Source organism: Oryza sativa, chromosome 10, assembly GCF_034140825.1.
Source record: "Oryza sativa Japonica Group chromosome 10, ASM3414082v1".
Taxonomy (NCBI): domain Eukaryota; kingdom Viridiplantae; phylum Streptophyta; class Magnoliopsida; order Poales; family Poaceae; genus Oryza; species Oryza sativa.
In genome coordinates, this window is record NC_089044.1 from 21,825,201 (window position 1) to 21,841,235 (window position 16,035).

General features: G+C 39.9%; 2 protein-coding genes across 3 annotated transcripts; both read right to left on the bottom strand.

The window, feature by feature from the left end:
- Positions 1-607: 607 nt before the first annotated feature.
- On the bottom strand, positions 608-5,676 carry LOC112936623 (myb family transcription factor MOF1-like). 2 transcript variants are annotated; one of them, XM_026020769.2, is made up of 6 exons: positions 5,201-5,676; positions 4,935-5,011; positions 4,744-4,783; positions 3,949-4,135; positions 1,653-1,896; positions 608-1,133 (listed from the first exon to the last, which is right to left on the bottom strand). In XM_026020769.2, exons 1-6 carry the CDS (start codon positions 5,346-5,348, stop codon positions 819-821), a joined length of 1,011 nt encoding a protein of 336 aa, XP_025876554.1. In that variant the 5' UTR covers positions 5,349-5,676; the 3' UTR covers positions 608-818. The 2 variants fall into 2 exon arrangements, with proteins under 2 accessions (XP_025876554.1, XP_025876555.1); XM_026020770.2 differs by having other exon boundaries at positions 4,753-4,783; positions 5,201-5,465.
- Positions 5,677-10,752: 5,076 nt separating this feature from the next.
- On the bottom strand, positions 10,753-13,964 carry LOC107276311 (serine carboxypeptidase-like 34). The gene is made up of 10 exons (XM_066304959.1): positions 13,646-13,964; positions 13,420-13,510; positions 12,829-12,924; positions 12,584-12,648; positions 12,396-12,484; positions 11,987-12,265; positions 11,732-11,859; positions 11,541-11,636; positions 11,213-11,318; positions 10,753-10,902 (listed from the first exon to the last, which is right to left on the bottom strand). The coding sequence occupies exons 1-10, from the start codon at positions 13,962-13,964 to the stop codon at positions 10,753-10,755; spliced, it is 1,419 nt and encodes a 472-aa protein (XP_066161056.1).
- Between the last annotated feature and the right edge of the window lie 2,071 nt (positions 13,965-16,035).

Consider the following 16,035-nt stretch of genomic DNA (forward strand, 5'->3'; position numbering starts at 1 on the left):
TCTTTCTCATGTGTTCTTTGTTGATTGGTTTTTGCTCACCGTGATCTGAAGTTCTTCAGTTTTTCTACTGCTTATATGGATATTGATCCTGTTGATATTGCTTCATGGCAATGAGCAACTAAGCTCCCTATACGACCACTATTTTTTCTATGATATTCATTCATACAGCAATGATTCTTTAAGTTTATTATCGGGTATTAATTAAAGTTTACTTGCAATTTTATAGCAGGCCTATATCTTTGTTAGCATCGGAATGATGCGTGTCAGCCTAAGTTCATTAGCATGGATGAATGAACAATCTTCCTTTCCAACGACCTGGCTCAGTTGAAGCAAGCATCAGAAAATGCGTAACTCCATCTTGCTATTAATTATTGAATTTTTTGTAAGTTTTTTAATAGTTGCAAGGTGTATTTAAATAACAACAATCAAGTGTACCTGGCGCTTGAAGTATGTATAAATTTAGATAGTACAAATGTAGGTATACAACTGACTAGATATATGTTGTGCCTAAAGTTTTCTTTTATCATATAAAAGTATCGCAGCAACGCGCGGGGTACTCATTCCAATTTTCCCTTAAATAAATGATCCATTCATGCCAAAATCGATGTGATAAAAAAAATTTAACTGGGCCGGGCTGAGATCTACAACAACCGGACGGGCCAAGAGTCCATGACAAAATTTCCACTTGGAAGTGGAGACTCAAGCGGCCCAATACATACATTACACCGTCTCTTCCAAATTTTTCTAGCTACGAGTAGCTGTTAGCTGCTATGCTGTACGTACGAACATTCATGGACACGAAGCTACTAGGTGTACGGTCACAAGGACAGGTCCAAGCTGACGACGCTGCTAAGCATGGCCGGAGTACTCCGCCGCGAGCAGCCACCGGCGACGAGGCTCGTCGTCGACGACGGCGACGAGATCAGCCAGTTGCTGCTGCTGCCTTCGCTGCAGCAGTATGCGCCGGCGCCGCCGCTGCTCCGGCAACTGAGCCCCGAGTCCAGCGTCAGTGACAGCGAGAGCTCGTCGCCGTCGCCGTCACGCTCCTCCTCCTCTGCCGCCGCCGTCGTACGCCTGGCCTTCCTCCCGTGCCTGATCGCGCCGTTCTCCGGTGGTGGCGTCGCCTTGTGCTCCTGCAGAAATTGCACTTAATTTGAGTGATTGAGTCTAGCTAGGAGAGGAAGATATGCTGCAGTGACCAAACGATAAACAAGAGAAACATCCGGGGGTTTTCTGGCTAGCTGCATAAGGTGGTGAGCTAGATGACTTGAACTCGAAGCCTCACCCCTTCTAATTATTTAATATTAATTATTTAATATTAGATTATTCTCTAATATTCGTGTCTTTACCAAACGACAAAAAAAAAATGCACACACAAACACTTTTTCAGTGATGAGCTAGCTATATACTTCCTCCATTTTAATTTATAAGATGTTTTGACTTTAGTTAAAGTCAAACTGTTTTAAGTTTGTAGAAAAAATAATAACATTTTCAACCCAATTTCAACCCAAGATAAATTTATTATGAAAATATATTCAATTATTGATTTGATGAAATTAATTTAGTATTATCAATATTACTATATTTGTCTATAAACTTAGTTAAATTTAAAACATTTTGAACTGAAATGGAGGGAGTAGCTGTAAATATACCTCGCGAGAGCCACGCCTTGTCGTCGTCGCCATCACGACGAGGCCCAGCAGCCTTGGCGGGTCGTCGTGTCCGGCACCGTCTGCGGCGGCAGGTGGTGCGCCGTGCGCCATGGGCGTGTAGTAGGAGTAGTAGGCAGCTGGGACAGGGAGGCCGGAGGACACGTCCCTCTCACATATTCCTTGGCTTCTGAGAAAGCCTGTTTGGGTGCTCGCCTCTGCTCGTCTCGTCTCCATCTCATTTGGCCTGCATTGGTGCAAACGAAATTATTTTTCTTATAGTACTATTCTAGTATGAGGTTACACTGCACAGTGTTTAAGATGATATCTCGAATTAATATCACAGCTGAATAATCTGGTAATGTTGCTATTCATTGGGACGGTGGGACCCTGCGGTCTTCAGTTAACTGAAAACGTGTAAAACACCAGTCAATTTTATTTTTGACGGTTAGGATTGCTCTAAAACTCGTGCTACATCCTATAAGCCTTATCCATCTCTCTTCTTTCACTTTCTCCCCCATTCATCCATCATCGCTGCAGTTACCGTTCTACCCCACTTCACCGTCTGGGTTCCACCACCCTCCGCCGAGGTTCGTTGGCCGCTCCCCACCCCACCTCCTCCCTTTGTCTTCGCCGGATCACACCGTTACTATTATCTTCTTTCTTAAGTCCGGTGTTGGTTCTCTCACGCTGCCTCTCCTCCACCGTCCCTAACCATTTTGTTTGTCTGTCATCCCCCTAAGCACCCAAATCCTCCACTTTTCTCCTCCCTCACCTCCACCCACATAACAACCAAACTACTGGAGTACTTGTCTAAATACATAGCTAGGAGTTGTTACTCCCTCCGTCCCAGTATATTTGACATTTTACTTCCTGTCCATTGTCCCACAATGCTTGACGTTTTAGCAAGGAGCATAGATGTGGGACCGGCGCAGCAAGGTACGATTCAAATTTTACTAACCGGGTTATCAGGAACAGCAGCTCATCCATGATTCCAACGTGGCAGGAACAACAGATCGATGTATTCTTGGTTTGAAATGACTACTCATTATGGTTATTCGAAGTAACTAGTACTCCAGTTAGAGCTATATGGTAATTTTCACCTAAGCTTAATTTGGCTCAACTATGCTAGAACGTCCAGTATACTAGGACAGAGTGAGTATATATTTTAGAACGATATAGTACCATCCTAGAAAGTGTTTATTATACATGAATCACTTTAGCCTCCACCATTTGGCCCAACATAACTTTGTTTCTATCCTTTTATGTACCTCCAGTTAGTCCGCAAATAGATGAGTTTTGTTCCTGTACTCCTTTCGAACCCTGTCAATACTGGAGTATATTTTTCACCAATTCCACACGTACCAATATAAAACACAAAATATAATACCCCCACTTTATCAAATCCTAATATAATTATTCCTCTCTTTACTCCTAGTACATTTATACCCTACTTTCCCAAACTGTGATGTATTGGTTACTCAGAAATAAACTTATTTTGGGACAAATGGGAAGGGCTAAGAATAAACTTTTCATGGGATGGAGATAGTAGGAATTATATACCATAGGAGTACACGTGAAGTTTCTCAAAGCTAGCTCACTTTCTAATTCTAGGCATGCATGCAGAGATTATCATGCTATACTCCTACATTCAACATAGTCCTAGCATGGAGTAGTATTGTCAAGTAGGCTAGGTAGGAATATCTGATACACTGAACACTACCAAGTCAGCAGCTCAGCATGCAAAAGGAATGAAAAGTTCTGCAGTGTCACAATAGGTGATGTACTGTAGTCATCATGTGAGAGAGCCAAGCTGAAAGAATGGTTCCTGATGTGACTGGTGAGCCATATGGATATTAGCAAGGCATGCATTGATACATGGATATCAGAATGTAAAGGAAAAGGGCGGAAACTGTTTTAATCCCTGGAGGGGATATCCCCTCGTTTTTTTGTATGTCACTTAAATGGTAATAAAAAATTTGAAAAAAATTAGGAAGGTGTATTAACATGTAATATAACACTCCACAAACATACAAGTTCAAATTCAACTTCTACATTTCGTAACGAAAAAAACAAATTGAACCGCAGCTAGTTAACGTATATTCAGAGTCAAATTTGTTTTTTTCGTTGCGAGATATAGAAGTTGAATTTTTACTTGCATATTTGTGGAGTGATATATCACATATTAATACATATTCTTAAATTTTTTCAAATTTTTTTATATCCATTTGAGTGACATGCAAACAGGGATCAAAATCCTCTTCCGGAAAAGGGCCAAAAAAGAAAAAAAGGCAGTGACCTTTGCAGCTGTTGCTGCTGGTGGTGGTGGTGTAGCAGCAGCAGTGAGCCCTTTGCATGTTTTGATGAGGAGTGGCATCTGCAATAGGGTCCATTGCACTCATGATGATGATCCTGCAGCTGCATATCTGTCCAAATTTGCATGCCTCCTGCAAATGTTTGCTCCTGATCATCCATCTGCTGAATGCCTGCTCACAAGATTATCAAAAAACATTTTCATTCATAGTACTCCTAGGTGAAAGTGTGCATGCATGAAGAATAGGAGTAAGTACTACCACAAACTTTTGTAGCATTCCTTTGCTATTTGGAAGCTTTTTTCTGTAGGACACAGAATATACATACATATGCATGGTTGTTAAACAGTGTGCCAAACAATTAGGCAAGCACAACTATCTGAAACATACTTATTGTTCTTTGAAATAATGTTGTACTACCTCCATGTATTGTGCATGGAAGAAGTGTGCATAATTATGAGCTTATGATTATTAGCATCATCAGTAGAAAGGAATATATGAGTTTTTTCTTTGATAATGCTTGCATTAATAGGGTACATAGTTACTCCCTCCGTATAAGAATATAGTAATCCAGTGTTTGATTAGACACATCCACCTGTCCAGATTCGTAGTAATATAACACATCTAATCTAGTACTAAGTTATTATATTTTAAATAGATGGATTATCTCACAGTACAATAATGTCTATCTAGGATACAGTCCTACGTATGTCTAACTGCAGGTCCATTACATGAAACACAAGATTAGACTTGTTAATTAATACACTGGACTGTAGGAGTACCTTGCATACCTAGGTCATCATTCCTCATGTTTCTGTACATCTGCTTTGAACATAATAACATCATTAACTACTGATATACCAAGAGCATCTTAGAAAAATAAGAGACTCAATACCCAATGAAACATATATTTTACCAAGAACAATACATATACTGTAAGAAACTGAAGAAAATATATAGTACGCACACAAACCTGCAGATGGCTTTTGACATGAGATATAGTGAGTCCTCCCACTCCCATCAGCTGAAGAACTCGCTTAGGTGTAGCCTCTGAATCAATCACGTAGGATCGATATACAAATGCACATTGCAAAGCACACAAACTACTAGTTAATTAACAATCAACCATAGTATTAATCACTACCTGAACGACAGAAAGAAAAGAAAGAGAAGTGACAGCAAAACACATATATACTCCTAGATCAGAACAAGAAGAGACTGAATGTCTGAAGAACGTACTGTGCTGGCCTCCAAGCTTGTGAATGGCATGAACAAAGCAGTGATGGAGATCAGGCGTCCATCTCAGGCGAGGCACCTTCGATCTGTTGTACTGCCTCACTCCTTCGATCCTCTCCCTCCTCACCATTGTCCCTCTCACCATGGCCATCTCAAGATCACCAACCAATATATATATATATATATAACCTGTGTTTCAGTCTTCAGTGTTCTTCAGTTCTTCAGAGAAATAGAGAGAGAAAGATGCACACGCATGCACACACACCTTGTCAACTCTTGAGAGAGAGACATATAGGACTGAACTTATATATGGCTGCATCCAAACACTCGACAAAACAAGGAGGTGCTCAATAAATGGACTGTTGATCTTGTTCTTCGCAGGGCGTAGGGAGAGAGAGAGAGAGAGGGCAGCAAGAGACAAAAGGTTGGAGACAAAAGAGCTTGTTCAGGCGTCTTCAGATGTGATCATGCCATTTGCCGCAGGAGGGATAATTATGAAATCGGGGCAGAAGTGTTGACCCCAAGAAGGGGAGAAGAGGACATGAGGAAAGGGAGGAAGCATGCCAAGCATCTGCACTGCCCTGACAGTACACCCACCTGGACTGTCCTCCACATTGCAAGTGTGTGTAGTAATAGGGGATTTACTCTGACATTTTGCTCAACAGAACTCCATATGAACAATTGTTCCAGCATTATATGAATCTTAATTTCGACCGTTTCCCTCTTCGGAGGCGTTGATCGTGGTGTATTCTATTTTTTTCCTTAATGTAAAAACCTAGTCTCGGTTTGTTGGTAGTGGTAGGCATTGATAACATATTTGATGTTGTGTCCTTGTTAAGGGCTTCATCTAAAAGATTCTGATCCGAACTATGCCTTTAGCTCGTTAAAGTTAACAAGCCGAGCTGCAAAAATGAGCCAAGGATTAACAAGGCGAGCTAGCTCGTTATCCACCTCATCGGGCAGTTGTGCTGTTTTCTCCATGGAGGTTTTTACCAGTTTTCTACAATTAACAGTATAGTTATAAAAGGGCCTGGTTTCCCTTGATAAATTGGCCAACTTTCTTCTTCTATAATGAAAAAAATCATGAACTCCTGCCTCTTTTCAGAGGTTTTCTTGAAAGAAAAAATGAATCTTTCAAAAGAAGGTGATACTGAATTGACATCAAAGTGAAACTGATGCAAACTAAGCTTCATGCTCCAATATTGGAGTAAGCACTGAAGAAACTGAATCATGTTCAGTCAAACCAAGAATGGAGAAATCTGAAAAACAAAAATTAAGGAGAGGTGCTGATGTTGTCACCCCCCAAATGAGGGTAAAAAAATGGATCAGCTGTACAATGAGAACGGCAAACAGTCGAGGTGGGGGTGGTTGGCTGCTTGTGAAAAATTCCTTTTGCATGCTCTAGCTGGCCTGACTCACTGCAGAATTTTTGCAGATCTCACTCAAGGCACAGTAGAGGCGCCTCTGTAGAGTTTGAAAAATGTTTGGTCTCTTCAACCTAGCTAAGCTAGCTTGGGTATCAAAGAATCCACCGGCCTCCTGCAAAGACAGGCAAAGCCACTGTATGTTCATAGCATTTCTGATGCAGCTAAGCTATGGTTCTCATCGATTACCCATATTCTCTAGTAAGTTAAAACGATTTATTAGAAAATAAAAAATAATTTGTAGCTAATTCTTTTATATATGAAATAGAAACTATGTTAAAAATATCTTACAACCAAATTTAAAATTAAGTTCGAAAATTTTAAATTTTGGCTTTGACTTTGGTTTATTAGGGCTAGGGCTGGAGTACCTCTCATGGTCATCCATCAGTCGATCGATCTTGCAACGACATGGTACCGGATGTCTGTTTGGAATTAAATCTTGCGCAGCATGTTCACAGCAACGTTACACTTGCAGCATTGAATACTATTTCGTTTCCAGTCTGAAAAAGTTGTTGCTCGATCGATCGATCGATCGCCGAGCACAGAGAAATGCAAAAAGGAAAAGGAATATCACCAAGCTCTGATCAAAATTGCAGTAAACAAAAGTCGAGTAGTAGCACTAGTGAATTTTGCGTGGTTGATACATAAGCAGTGGCAGAGGCAGCACGAGTTGGCATTGGCCGGACATAAACTCCGATCGCTTTGCTTGCTAGCAGCAGCAGGAGGAGGAGGAGGAGGAGGCAGAGACAGAGGCGGCAGTCAGGCACAGCACCAGTCTCATCATGGCGTGCAGTGCAGGGCCAAAACCAAGCGGATCACACGGCGCATCATGGCCTCTGCAAGCTGCCACACCCCTGCGATTCTCTATGACACGCACCACCACCACCACCCTTGTCGCTCTGTCACTTGTTTTGTAAGGCCGATTTTAGATCATTTAGCGAATTGCCGTCATGGAATATCTACTTGATTAATTATAAGAGATTTACTCCGGTCAAAAAAAAATCTTATCGCTATTAAATGTTTCGGATCGTTGGATCTAACTGAGCAGGATGAACATTATTAAATTCAACGATTAGAAACAATTTAGTATCTTGAGATACCGATACCTCGACATACTTTGTTGTTGGACCGAAGCAAATATCTAATTATAAAGACAAATTACATATTTTAAGAACTTAAAATCAGTGGTATAAGTACTAGCATGCTATATTGTGGAGCGGAGGTAATACTTATTTATTCCTTATACTAATTTATCTTTTCGCCTTCCACCTTTTGCATCATGTTATGCCATTTTGCCACTTCCGTAATGTTTATAAAATGTAACATAATTATTTATATTATTAGACAGAGGGAGGGCACAAATTTTGACAATTTGACCCTTTGTAAAAACTAATTTTACAAATGAAATGCGGCCAAAACTTATTTCAAAAATGACCCTTTTGTTCAGCGCCAAATTGTATGGCGCTGAATTTAGACACCTCAGCGCCACGTCAACTGGCACTGAATGCCGTGCCACCGTGGATAGGAGGCTGAGTCGGTGAGCCAACGTGCATTCAGCGCCGTGCTATTTAACGCTGAAGTGTCTAAATTCAACGCCATACGATTTGGCGCTGAACAAAAAAGTCATTTTTGAAATAAGTTTTGGCCACGGTTTATTTGTAAAATTAGTTTTTATAAAAAGTCAAATTGTCAAAAATTTGTGGAGGGAGGGAGTATAGATTACTTGACGCAATCTACTATACCACGAAAAACAAGATTTTCTTTAACTGCCTTTTCAATGCTGCTACGTACTCCACTCTCTGCTAGTACTAATCTCTGCCGGTTTGGACGCCGGTTTCGCAACAGTTTTGACGCAGTTTCAGAGCATGCAATGCGATGGCATGCGATGCAAGCATGGAGATCGCTTCAGCAGTTCAGCTAAGCCATGTGAGAGCCGGCTGCAGCCGAGCTGACGACGAGAGAGAGCCGAACAACAACCATACATACTCTAGTCCAAATGGTCGACATGATTGCGCGGCGCGGGGAAGAAGGGGATGATCATTAGTAATTCAGAAGACCAAAACGCTGTTCTTCTGCGTCGTCGCTGATGATCTGAATTTCTGAATATCTGATCAATGCTGTTTGTCTGTCGTCTGTTCGCCTGCGTCTCCCGTCTCCGCTGCCGGCGGTGGTGGTAAATGAAAGCCGGAGCCATCGGAGAGCGCTCTCGATCGATCGATCGGCTGGTCGGAGCTGAGGACGAAGACGTTTTACTTCGTCATCGATGGCTTCGCTTCATGCCAATATCGATCGTCGATGCCCGATATGCTGCCATGCCATGCATGCATGACACCATATGCAATGCGCAGAGTCTGTCTAAGAGACCATTGTTTCATCATCCGCTGAACAGTTTTGAGATCTGCAGTATAAGAACATGAGTTCTTGGCTGGTGCCCGTCGTTTTCGTTGGAGCATGTTGGTTGTTCGTACAAGTTCAAGGCTTTTCACAATGCTACCACAATGATGGTTATGGAAAATAAATTATATGTATGGCAGGACTAACTACGATTAATTGATATCATATCTTAAGACTCCTTTGAAACGCAGAAATTCAAAAATTAGTTTGTTTCCTACGAAATTCCTCTAAAATGCCTCCATGCCAAAAGGGGACGTAATTTCTCGAGTTATGTCAACCTTACAATTCCTATCGTCGAACCATATACCCTCCAATATATTAATCCTCAACTCAAATCCTGTCATTTTCTCTATCGTATCTGTTAGGTATCTGTCAGGGATACGGACAAGAGCAATTTTACGGTTCTTGAGGAGGTATCATGAGGTACCACTTTTTCTATTTTAAATTTGGTACCTAGGTACTAGGAGGTATCAAATTTTACACTAAATTTTTAGAAGGCAAACCTCCTATCCTTGAGGTTGTGAGATATAGGAATACGGTATACTCTCAAGTATATGGGAATGTTACATCTAGATTAGGGAAATCGACTGATCTATAAGGAATTCGTCTCCCTGAATAGAAAGTGTTAGAGTCCTATTCAGAGGAGATAAGGGTTTCTTCGATATCGTGCAAGGACAGGTATCTCCAAGTTCTACTTGGAGACCAAGATGATCTGTGGTATAAATACAAGGCCCTTGGAGGGGGTAAAGCATAGAATTCAGCGCAAGATACCCACCATGGCAGAAGCAATCCAGAGGACTCGAAGTCAACTCGCCGATAGATCCCGTCGAGCCGTTCTCGACAAAGATCTCGTTGGTAATTTCAGGATTATGTTGTTCTCTATTGCACTCTCTGTGGTTTTCTTCATAATCCCATATAAGCTGGATTAGGGATATTACCTGAACCAGTATAATCTTTGTTTCCTATGTGATTGATGTCGTATCGTGTAGATCCTCGTACCAGCGTACCCCAATACCCTTAGAATACGGTCCGCGGGTATCACCCGTTGATAATATCATTCTTGAGGGTCCACGTGCCAGTAACTCAACAACACCTAATATTATGGTAGAGGATACACGTCCTTTAATCTATATTAATCTTTTTTTTTAAAAAAAAAAGTCCAAATACCCTTCTAAAGTTTGATTGGCAGTCCATCTACCACTCTTAACTTTGAAACTGGATATCTAACCTCCAAAAATTTCCACCTAAATATTTCTTTTTACTCCCTTGTTTGCTCTCATTTACAAATGAATACCAACATAATAGTAGTATGACATCACTATAAAAACATAAATTGAGAACCAAGGATTAACGATATATAAATATGTTGTATTCGTTTTTTTAAAACCACTCTTTTAAACATCGAAATATGCAAAACCACCGTCTAAAATCACCTCATGTGTAATATAAATTAGTTCGGCAAAGTTTAGGGGGTTTGGTCTCTGGTTTTAAAGTTTAAAGTGGTAGATGGTTTTTTTTTCTCTATATAATTTAGTACTAGGCGTGTTATTTTGTTGTGCTAGTGTGTTATCTGAATGAAGATATCAGAAAAGAACGAAAGCAAAGTAGCAGCACCGACACCATCTCTGCAAATTCCAACCGTTATTTTTGCAAGTAGCACTAATACATCAATCATGCTGATTCATCAGATTGACGATTTTTATTGAGAAACATGCATGTATGATGTATCCTTGATGGCTAGAATGGCTTGGATGGGAGGTTCTGATTGGCCAGGAAGTACTTGAACAGCTCAAGCGCTTGCTCTGGCATGATGGATGGCACCATGTGGCCGGCTCCTCTCACCGTGACAAATGTCAGTCCGTCGAACACCACACTCCACCCACCAACCTGCAAACGGCACACGACAATCAAAATCAGCCAGACCAATTGGTCTAAGGGTGTGTTTACTTCACGCTAAAATTGGAAGTTTGGTTGAAATTGGAATAATGTGATGGAAAAGTTGAAAGTTTGTGTGTGTAGGAAAGTTTTGATGTGATGGAAAAGTTGGAAGTTTGAAGAAAAATTTTGCAACTAAACACGGGCTAAGCAGGCAAATATTAGTATATATTTAGGAGTAATGTGCAGCATTGGATAATGTTGTTTAGTTCAGCATAACTTTTCTGAACTTGTTCAGCTTCTGAATTAGTATGCACGGTACCTGCTTGTGATGGAACCATGGCGACCAGTCCTCTTTGATGGGCAGGCCAAGCTTTTTCAGCGTGTACCTGGTTGAGGTTGTAGGGATTCTTGCGTCCGTGTCGCCGCTGCTCATCATCCCAAAACAACAGTAGAAAAATCATGGTGAATTTGGATGGATGTCAGTAACTTCTTCAGAAATGGACCGATGACATCGATCATGATGAACAAAGAGCAGAGTAATCAGAATCACATGTTTGACTTGGCAGATCAATGTTAAGAGTTCCCCTAGTACTTAGAATGTTCATGGCCATTACAGGAATAACATTTCTTGATGACAGAAACTTCACCTGTAAATCCATATCCGGAGCCCTGATTGAGTGAGTTTCTTGACGATTGGAAGGACAGTCATGTCAGAGTCGTTCCATGCTCGGTTGATAGAATTACTGCCAAAATTTGTCACATGAACAATGTTCAGACACCACAATTGCATCCCTGATCGCAATATAAAGCATATTTTTGAGCAGAGATAAGAGATTACTGGCAAAGGGAGTATGCTCCAGGGATATTGGCATGCAGAGCTTTCTGAACATCTTTACGGTTGAAATATTCAGTCGCGTACGTTTGCGAGCATGGATCATAGCCCATTGGTATCTTCAGGAAATCAAACTTTTGCACATGAAAATATTAAAAAACATACAGACACACATTGATCAACGATCGTACACATGATATGCAGAGAGAAAATGACTCAGAAATTTTTTGCTTAGCTATTACTGAAGTCAAGGTTGCTTACACGGCTGCTGGTCCGTCCGATTTGTGCTGCAAACGACGAGTTGAAGTTTGGGTATCCGAGCTCGCATCGAGGGGTGTAAAGGCTGTAGATATCTATGATGCTGTAGAGAGCGTTGAACTGATCGATTGCAGCGTTGCACTCTTTAGACAGATCAACCAAACTGAAGTTGCAGAACTTCTGAAAGTCACTGTAAAGTTTGTCTGAGATGAGTGCGTGATGCCATGCAGAATCAACAATTCCTAGCAAATCCGTGTCACCATCCATGTAAGCATTTCCTATCTGGAATAAGCACAAGGCAAATGATGAAATTAATATAACAAATCAATTGTTAGTTTAGTTTTTTCTTTTTCTGAAAAAAAAGACCAATTGCTAGATGCAGCCATGCAGGGATATTGCAATTGGGGAATACCATGATGCCTTTCAAGTTTATATAATTTTCTTTAGGTGCAATCTTGTTCTGATCCACAATCACATTAGCAAGCTGGGGAACGTAATGTCCTGCATGGTGGCAAGAAATGTTAGTTAAACATACAAAGATTAGTACACATCCATGAGCAAATTAATCATGATTTAGTATAATGAGCAAGTTTGGTAGACCTGCATAGCTCTCTCCAGCTATGTAGAACTCCTTCATTTTGTGCTGAGGGAACCTCTGGAACCACCTGATCAGGAAAGTGTATGAACCATATGCTGCAAATCATTCATAAAACTCATCTGTTATGGAGTACTTCTTTTTCTGAATGTGAGTACGCCATTATACAGTTTATGTTTTTATAAGATAATAGAAATGGTTTATATCTCGGGTCTGTGTATTACTAGTTATGTGATTGTCAAATACATACCGGTGGAATTGTCTCCTGGTGGATCTTTTCCAAAGGATGTGTTGGTGTAAGAAAACCCAACACCAGCAGGAGAGTCCAGGAACAGCAAATTGGCAACTGAAAAAGTCAAAAAGATCATCAAGTAAACTTCACAAAACTAAAGATAATTTTACTAAACTATCACAAAACTATAGAAGGTGTTGTATCACAAATCTACAGATTTAGCGACACGTTTATCATAAAACTACAAATTTAAAGTTAAGTATCACAAAACTACATATTTAATATTAAAGTTATCACAAAGCTACAGATTTTAGAGTTTAAATATCTAGCACTACTATGCTAGAGTTGTAAATGTTACAGTTTTGTGATTAAATTGATACTAAACCTATAGTTTTGTGATAAATTTGCTAACTAATCTTCATTTATTGATACTCCATCTTAAATCTGTAGTTTTGTTAAAGTATCTGTAGTTTTGTTAAATTTACTCAAAATTATTATATAGCTAGTGAGCCAGCCCCATTTCCACCACTGTGTTTTGATCAAGAAAAGATTGACTGTGACATGTTACTACTGGTTTAACTACTGTAATTACCTTGGTTCCATGCGTATGGATTCAGCTCAAGTTCAGCCACATCTTTCTTCACCAGAAATGGCCCTAGCTCCTGTGCCTGTCCAAACCCAATGGAAGAACATCCAGGTCCTACAAAATGCAATTTCAAACAGCACAAGGTTACACTTTTAAGCTAAAATTCTCTCTTCAAATTTCAGCAGTTAGTTTTATTAACCAGAATTCCCAGCTGTCATTAATTAGAGATAGATGCACTTGGTAATTAACCTCCATTTAGCCACAAGACGAGTGGCTTCTCGTCAGGCTTGTCAGTGGCCTCCAAGAACCAGTAGAAGAGTGCCTTGCCAAGGTACTCGTCAGTGGTGACATAGCCGGAGTATTGCCTGAATTCCGGCGAGTAGGCCGGCTGCCCGGGCAGCGACATCACGCGGTCGAGCTCCTGCAACTCCATGGCCGCCGTGGCTGATGCATCGAGGCTGCCCGTTTCAGGCCGTGCAGAAGCAGCTGGGCCACACAGTGTCAGTGTAACCAGTGCAAGAGAGCCAAGTAGGAGTAGCAAGCAAGGTGACGAAGTCTGAACCTTCATTGCTGAAACCTGAATGTTTCTTTCACTTGGGTTTTGCAAGACAGTGTGGCATAGGAACTGTATATTTATAAGTGTGCAGCCGGCCTGTCAGAGTTGCTATGTACTCCCTCCATCCCTAAATGTTTGACGCCGTTGACTTTCATATTTCACCGTTCGTCTTATTCAAAAAATTTAAGTAATTATTAATTCTTTTTCTATCATTTGATTCATTGTTAAATATATTTTTATGTATACATATAGTTTTACATATTTTACAAAAGTTTTTGAATGGTTAAATATATTTAAAAAAGTCAACAGCATCAAACATTTAGGGAATGAGGGAGTATGTTCGTGTGTGGAGACAAGTAGGTCGAGCCATCGGCCGGCTACAAGGAGTATTATTTCCGGGCTTCATTATCATGAGGTGCATTATGTAGTAATACGTATTTATCTCTCGAAACAAAGAAAAATCTGTATCTTTCAGCGGCTTTGAAGGTACCGGTATTTTACAGTATTACCAATTCAGAGAAGGTGAGCATATGAATTGAAGAACAAAAGTATATGCTTTAGTTCTCAATCAGATCCTAGAATGCAAAGAAACCTGACGAATGAAAAACGTGTTTGTTTCTTTTTCAATAATGGAATTCATTCCGACTTTTGTTTCACATAAGTTTTAGCTAATTATTATAGAGATTACAAACTGAACGATTACGGGTTATAAAATTACAGTTTAATTAATTGAAAAAAGAAACTACTTGTAATAAGGATAGAGAAACTGCTTCGATTAAAAACGATTTTGTTGCATCATTTTGTGGGCTGAGCTGTATATGCCTCCCCCTTTGGGCCTATGTTTGCCGGCTGCTGCATCTTGGACAGGCGTGCTTGCAACTGTCCAATTTTTTCTCTTCATCGTCGTCGCTTCCTCATGTACATTTTTTCACCCTCTTACGTTGTCATTGTTTGATTGTTTGATGTATGACTAATAAGCCGTGAAAATATAAAGAAAAAAAAACTAATTTATAAAAAAAACTTGTATATATGTGTGTTCTTATTAGCGATTTTAAAAGCGAATGTTAGAAAATAAATTAAGATTAAAAACCTCAAAATTAACTGAAATTAAGTTTCAGAACCTAAATTTTGGTTGTGGTCAATAAGCCAAAAGCCTTTGAGGATAATTGTCCCAATGAGCCGAGTTATTACCCTGTCTGATAGGCTTAGTAGTTAAGGATGATGAGAAAAAAAAATGTAGTGTCCATCGTTAAATTATGGGTGGTTGGGAAGTGGAAGGATGATAGGGAGTAAGTTTGGGTAAAATTTACTTTGGGATACTTTAGATTTGCGACATTTGGGGTAGAACAATTTAGTTCTAGAGTGATTTTATATTCCTTGAGAAGATATCAGGAGTTAACACATTTTTTAATGTAAAATTTAATACCTTCTTGGTACTAGGTAGTATGAAAAATTGCACAAAAATTTTTACTCAAGGATAAGTTCTAAATTTTAAAACAACTTTTGATTTCGGTAATTAAGGATAAGTTCTAAATATTGCAAAATATGTTCAAATTCAGCCAATATTTATTCAAAATTAAATCTTGCACAATTGCTCAAGGGTAAATATGTCTTTTTGAATGTTTTATCCTATATTAGAAAAGAAAAATAATGATTCGGGTATCTTTAGGCAAGTGATCACAAAACTAATCTAGAGTGTTGTTGACGACCAAAATTGGTAAGTTGTGAACTAGGTTCGGCATAGGGATCGAGGCAGATTCAACAAGGAGATGGATTCGAAGAACAGAGTATGCATCGGCTACGAAGGCATCGGCTGAAGTATGCATCGGCTGAGATGGATCGGACAGAGGACAGCCAATACAGCCGATAGAGGTGATGCAGCCGATTCCGATGACAATGGTTTCAGAGATGCTTCTAGAATCAGTTGGTGTGCTTCATGAGGATTGCCATAATGGAGATAAAGCTCTCGGATAGGCAATTGTATCTATTAATTAGAATATTTTGTATAATTTCCTTATATATATGTTTGGCAAAAGTCTGCCGCAAAGATTTATGATATCTTAGAGTTTGTTAGAGATAAGTG